This window comes from Alligator mississippiensis, chromosome 2, assembly GCF_030867095.1.
Source record: "Alligator mississippiensis isolate rAllMis1 chromosome 2, rAllMis1, whole genome shotgun sequence".
NCBI classification, from domain to species: Eukaryota; Metazoa; Chordata; order Crocodylia; family Alligatoridae; genus Alligator; species Alligator mississippiensis.
Window position 1 is genome coordinate 69018088 of NC_081825.1, and position 7400 is coordinate 69025487.

General features: G+C 35.0%; 1 protein-coding gene across 1 annotated transcript in view; it reads left to right on the forward strand.

The window, feature by feature from the left end:
- Window positions 1-6524, forward strand: part of MTNR1A (melatonin receptor 1A) — a 96389-nt gene extending 89865 nt beyond the window's left edge. The window contains exon 2 of the mRNA XM_006262998.3: window positions 733-6524. Coding sequence (XP_006263060.1) covers window positions 733-1601 — 869 coding nt within the window. The 3' untranslated portion in view covers window positions 1602-6524. The remainder of the gene's footprint in view (window positions 1-732) is intronic.
- Window positions 6525-7400: the final 876 nt, after the last annotated feature.

Here is a 7400-nt window from a genome sequence, read left to right on the forward strand (position 1 = left end):
TGGACAAAGATCACCTGTTACTGTAAATGTTGTATATTATGGACTGCATTTTGAAGTGCCTTATGACTTAATTGTTAATAATAAAATGCAGGCCAGTAGTTTGGAAATTCAGAATAAATACATGAGCAATTGGATGTAAACGCCTCTTAGATTTTTATGAGTTTGTCCTATATATCACTTTCGATTTGCAATAAGAATTCAGTTTCGATATCTTCAATCACTTAAATGTGCTAAGAGATTAATAGTCCTCATGCTTACTGCTTAAAGTAGCCTGCAGATTTATAACTGTTTTAAAGATATCAAGGACAAGCTAATTGAATGTGATACATCAGTGCATGCCATATAAGTACATAAAGTAAGCAAGATACTGAATTACCTCTTTATGCAAGTGGAGCTCTATCCAATACTCATTCAAGTCAGTAGGGTCTTTATATTTTCTTCTGTCATCGTTGGAGACAGGGCTCAAGTGGAAATAGATTTGATGATGCATGTAATGTTGTGGTAATTAAACTCAAGGAAACCTGACTTTTAAAGGCATGCGTTAGAATTCAGCATATTCCTCCTTAAATTAAAAATGAATGAGTTAATCTAGAAACTATATATAAACAGAAGTTACTGTATTTCACTAAGATTGACCATTAAACTATGAGAGAGGGCATGGGTCACAGATAAGGAGAAGCACCAAAAGAGAAAAAGAAAAGTTACAGTTTATTTTTCATATTTATTTTTCAGGAAATATATTTGTCGTCAACCTGGCTATTGCAGACTTGGTAGTGGCCATCTACCCATATCCACTTGTCTTGACATCTGTATTCCGTAATGGATGGAACCTGGGATACTTTCACTGCCAAATCAGTGGTTTCTTGATGGGTCTAAGTGTCATTGGATCAATATTCAACATTACAGGCATTGCTATTAATCGATATTGCTACATCTGCCATAGCCTCAAGTATGACAAGCTGTATAGCGACAAGAATTCTTTGTGCTACGTCATTCTCATCTGGATCTTAACATTTGTTGCCATCCTGCCCAACCTATTTGTTGGATCTCTACAGTATGATCCCAGGATCTACTCATGCACATTTGCACAATCTGTGAGTTCAACATACACAATAGCAGTGGTTTTTTTCCATTTCATGCTTCCTATATCCATAGTTACATTTTGTTACTTGAGGATATGGATACTTGTTATTCAGGTGAGGCGAAGGGTTAAACCTGACAACAAGCCCAAACTGAAGCCACATGACTTCAGAAACTTTGTCACCATGTTTGTTGTGTTTGTACTGTTTGCAGTATGCTGGGCTCCTCTAAACTTTATAGGCCTTGCTGTGGCCGTGAACCCAGACACAATAATCCCCCGGATTCCAGAGTGGTTGTTTGTATCCAGCTATTACATGGCATATTTCAACAGCTGCCTTAATGCTATTATATATGGACTCCTGAACCAGAATTTCAGAAGAGAATATAAGAGAATTATTGTCACAATTTGTACAGCCAAAGTGTTCATTCAGGAGAGTTCTAATGATGCAGCAGACAAAATGAAAAGCAAACCATCGCCACTAGTTACAAACAACAATCAAGTGAAGGTAGATTCTGTGTGAAATCAGGAGCATTACTCTTGTTACTTTACAGCACTCAAACACTTGATCCGATTTTATTATACTGAAGGCACTTAGACATGGTTTTTCATGCAGTATTTGTGAGCCAAAGTAACACAGGCTTGATATAAAGAGCCTCCTGTTTGCAATGACCTATCTTTCAAATACCAACTCAAATATGTACTTAAGGTTTTACAAGTTTGTAGAAAGAAACATTTTAATTTTATGTTTAATGGGAAAACAACTAGAGATGGAATGGAACAAAAATATCCTTGTGACATGGTTCTTTGCAAAAGAATCGTAAAACCATCCCCGTCCAACCTCTTCCTTGCACCTTCTTAGTTGCAAGTCAGGTTATGATCCTGATGAATATCCAGAATATTCATTCTGGTGTTAGGAAATGTGAAAAAGAGGAGCCAGACTAGAAAACCTCAGTAAGCATTCCTTAAGTTTATATAAGTTCCTATGGTGGTCATAGTTTTTACTTTGAGGTAAATAAACCTCCCTACTCCCTTTAGGAATTGCACAACCCTTCTTGCATTCTCCTTTTAAAAATCTTTTCAAAGAAATCCACATACCTGATTATCTCAAGAGCTACAAGGACAGAGGTACTTATGGGAGAGTGGGGATGGTCAGGGAGCATATGTGGGTCCCCAGATCAGGCCACACAAGGAAGATTCTGAAAAATGGGGAATGGCAAACCTCTCTGATTTTCAGGGACAAACTAAACCAGAGAAGCTTGAAATCCCCTACAGGAGACAAGGGGAATGAACGATACCCCCTGGACACATTAGGAAGAAGGACCAATTGGTTTTCAATTACATGAAGTGTGCATTGGATACTGACCAACTGGTCTCTCTTTAAGAAGGCAACGCCAATTAAGATGGGCATCTATTTAAGGAATGGGAGTTCATTTGGAGAGGGTAGGGAGGACATTCTACTTAGCTGAAATCCCAACAAGATGAATCTTGAGAACTGAGAAAATCATTAAAATGTACAGTTCCATCAGATGGCATTTTGCCTGCTTTCCGACCCTGACCTCCCTCACTTAGTGAAGAAAAGCAATTTGTAATCGTAGGTTTCAGCTTTTAAATGAGTAGGCGGAGGTCCTTTCAAAACATTCACAAATTCAGTCTTCTAAGTGATGTTAAAAGGAATGTTACACTACAGTATATCTGAAAGGTTTTCTAATCCTCTACCAACCTATCACTGATACTGTGTTCACTGATGCTTGAGCTTTCCCAAGTCCGTTCCAACCATTTCTTTAGGAGTAAGAGTTTTTAATAGCTTATCAGACTTTAGTTGTTATATGTTAAAATGTACACAATATTCAAACTGATTCATTAAAATAATTGCACAATGCAATCAGAAAAATATTTGCTTTTCAACAGCCTAGGATATGACGTCCATGAAACATTAAATATTCTGTGTATTCAATATAATTCCTTAAGCTATGTATAGCTTCAAAAGCATCTCATATATCTTTGGACATATACACTTGACTTAATATAAATTATGAGTTAAACAAAACGCATTCATACATACTTGAAAACCCCACTGACACTTTGGCAAGTGAGCAGTTTTTTAACTTTAAAATAGGTGCCTCATGTTGTCCTTCATTCACTTCAAGTTTATAGTGGAACTAATTATCACAATGGAAAAATTTGAGAGATGAACAAGATAGTGCATTACCAAGATGCTTGATTCATCTCTGTTTACGTTCAAACTTTTGTCTAAGCCACTGTGTAAATATGGTTTCTTCTATTGTGATATCATTATATGATATGAGACAATTAACAGCATAAATTATATCACAGCTTCCTTCACTGTGATTTCCTCCTGAGAGGATGCTAAGCTGTGATGTCATTGCTTTGTATGTGTAGCTTTATCCAAATAATGAGGGAGGCAAGACCACCCTGTACTAGTCATGTAACTAAATAAAATATTTAATTTTTTACCAAAATCTTGCCTTCTTAAAATATATTTCCACTTTAAAATAGTATAATATTTAATATTGAATCTAAGTTTCATTAAATAGGTTGTGTAACCTAACCCATGGTAAATTCAGTATTGTCAAAGGTTTTTCATTTGCCCTTTTCAAATGGAAGCTTACTTGTTTATCATGTCATGTATAAGCTTTGGAAAAGTTGTTGAAGTTAATGTATCCATCCATGTGGGTTATCCAAGGAATTAAAATCCCTTCTAAATCACAAGTGCTAAAAAATGTTTTTGATTTTAATAAAAATTGCTATATGCAATAAATAATATACTATACCAAAGGTATGTATTTTGGTGAATAGGCCTGTAATTAAAATTAAGAGCATTTTTCAGATCTGGTGTTTTGAAATATTTCTATTAAGTTGAAAAAAAATGACAAAAAATGTGCATGGTGATAATACTATGAGATGCTAAAGATAGAAATAATTCCATGTTATTTTGGGGGGGGGGGGGAGGTTCTTAATCCATAGCTATTTATTTACTCTAAATTAATACAGATAGGACATTTAGGAAATTATTTGCTGACCTACTCAAATTCTTCCTATTTTTTTCTCCACTCAAAAACATATTTTTAGGAAAGATTTGCAAAGCAACCTCAAGCAGAAAAGGATTATTTATTAAAATTGAAATAGCAGTGTTTAGATGCCTGGTAATGATTTAAGGCAGTGATTCTCAACCAGGGTGCAATTCTCAAGGTAAACCCAGAGATTTCAAATAGGAATCCATAGTATAAAAATGATTTGATCTGCTGCGATCTTTCTGTGTTCTCTGCAACAGAAAAATTGCTTTATTATTATTTTTTTTCTGTAGTCAAAAAATGAGTGAAAACTAAGAGCTGGTATTTTCTGAGAGGTGCCTTGAGTCTGAAAAGGTTGAGAACCACTGATTTAGAGTCTAGTTTTTCCAGAGGCTCAATGACTTAAGCAATAAATAGCTATTCCTGGACTTGCTCAGGACTTCATAGAATCGAGTCCTGTGTGATCAAGTAATGGTTAGAAAAAATAAATACCCTGCTTCCTTCTCAATAAGAAGATATGCTCCAGAAGTTGTGCATTTACCCAAGCAGACTTGCTCTTTAGGACAGCTCAATGACCTTCAGATACAAGGAAACATGTTTTACACCCTAAGTGGTGAAATTCACTCTTCTGTTGAGGCACACAGCCAGTATACCAGTTATACTAAGATGTATTTTGAAGCTTCAGTGATGCATTGGTCCTCTCCAGGGTGAAATATATGCTAACACACCAGTCCTACAGTGTGGTGTACGCTGCTGGATCCCCATTTCTGTACAGACTCTTAGTAATGTCACTGGAGAGCCATACAGGAGCAATAACTACCAATATGTACAAGATGGCTATACCAAAGCCTGAATGAGCATGATTTTATCCAGCAAGAATTCCTTTCTACTACATAATACTGACTGCGATAATCAGAATCTCTTTCAATGTGTCACTATATCATGTATTTTGTACCAGAAGCTTGATTAGCGATCATTTTGTTGCAAACATTACATGACAGAAAAGTAAGGCGGAATTTCATTTTAACCCGTACATAAAAAATAATATTAATCTTAGTTAACAAGTGTTTACAGTATTTAAACTGTGTTTGTACGCAACCATGTACTTGGAAATAGCTTGCTTAATACACTGTACTTTTATACAATATTTCTTTCCTTCCATTGTGCTAACACTGGAACAATTTGGAAGTAAAAGTATATTATTTGATGTGGGCATCAGAGAAATCAAAACTTCTATTGGTTTTTCAGTACTTAATATTTTAGAAGATTATTATATCTTTGAATAATCTGTAATACTCTATTTGACCACATAATAAGTACATGGTGACTAAATAACTCATTCTACTATGATTTGTCCATATTTCACCTTTGTATGGCTTTTTAGACTATTTTTGGAATGCTGTTACTTATTAGCATCAACAAAAATCATGATGCAGTGAAGGGATTTATTGGTTCATTGCAATTGCACAGATCATGTTCCAGTAATGAACCACGAAATATTCAGTATATTAAACACACACTAATTGTGATCACAATGTAAAACAAGGTGGGGCAGGGGGCTGAACAGTTGCAACTTTAGTGCTTGAAATAACATATTTATAAAATAATACTTGTAATATAAAATGACTGTTATTTTCTATGTTTCTGACACATGCACTATCTGTCTATAATTTATAATTCTAGCAGGTTAAAGAGTTAAGACTTAAAAGAGTCTGTCATTTTCTGACTGAGACTTTGGGAATAACGTGTGCCAACAGAGCTAAACTTGTACTTCCAATACAGAGTCTGTAGAAAGAAACATTCATAGTGGCCTAACTTATACTCCATGTACTGTATCTACAATTTTTGCCTAATTTAAAGGAGAACCCCATTTTGTGGTTCAGTTATTTTAATTATAAGAAATTTTTTCTTCCTACCTCAATAACTTGGACGTGCTAGGAAGCTCCGATTATCTAATGGTGTGGAACTTCCCGTGGTACAAGATTCTCTTCTAGAAGAAAGAGGAAATTCATGAAAAGGAGGTTTGTACATTAAAATTGTTGTAGGTTTCCTTAAATGTATATGATATGTTTGCTGCCCAAACTGTTCACATTACCAAGCACTGACCATATAATATGTTTATTTAGATAGATATATTGTACTTAAATGTGTTAGTAGTAATATTAAAGATAAAGAGAAGAGCCAAGATCCTAAACTTATGTATATCAGCATAGCTCCATTGATTTATGCCATCTGAGGATCTGGCAGAATTTACTTTCATAAATGTACAGGACACCTATCTTATACCACTACACAACCTGTGTCTTAATTTTAAATTCAATCATTTGTAAAATTGTCTGGGTCATACCCAGGTTGTGGAGGAATGTGAAATTGCCTGCTAAGTACCTGCAAAATAAATTTCATTCAATTAAGTTGTCTCTGTGAGTTATCATTTTTAATAAAATGAATATGTAAACTGAATGGTTTATTTAAACCTCTAATGATGCTTAATTATTGACTAAGCTGGTAGACCCAAATAAGCATTTGGCTAATATCCAGATATCATTGTCCTTATGCAATTCTAGGGATATACAGTAATCACCATTCTACTCAGATTTCCCCCTAGTGATGTCGCCACGAGTGTACAAGGATTTCTGCTTATAGCAAAGGATAGGTTTATCCAAATCTTGAAATGCTTATCTTGAAAATTCTTTGATTTAAAAATACTGCTTAAGAGTGTTCTCTTTGATCTCATTAAAATGTATTTGTTTAAACCAGTGATTCTCAACCAGGGTCATGGCACCCTGGGGTACCTTGAGATTCTTTAAAGGGTGCTGTGGAGTTCCCCACAATGTTATCAATATTTGGTTTGCAAGCATAAATCACAAGATAAACCCAGAAATAGAAATCCATAGTTGTAGTCTTTCTGAGTTCTTTGCAACAGAAAAAAACTGCTCTATTATTTTTCTGTTGTCAAAAAAAACCCAGTGAAAACTAAGAGCTGGCATTTTCTGAGCAGTGCTTTGAGTCTATCCAGGGGTGTCTCAAATCTAAAAAGGATGAGATCCCCAGAGTTAAGCCCTCCATGACTGAACCTTAGAATAATAGGATACTCAAATTAAGAAGGCATACATTATAAATCACGTTACAACACTAAATATCCACTGGGGAATTGTCCTTTGCTGGACTGAGAATTACATCAAAATATTGTTATGCTACAACTGCCAGAAAGTAAACTTGTGGTCCAAAAAATCAAATATGTGTAATCTTTCATACATTACTGAATCATATAACGTCCAGGGCTTTGC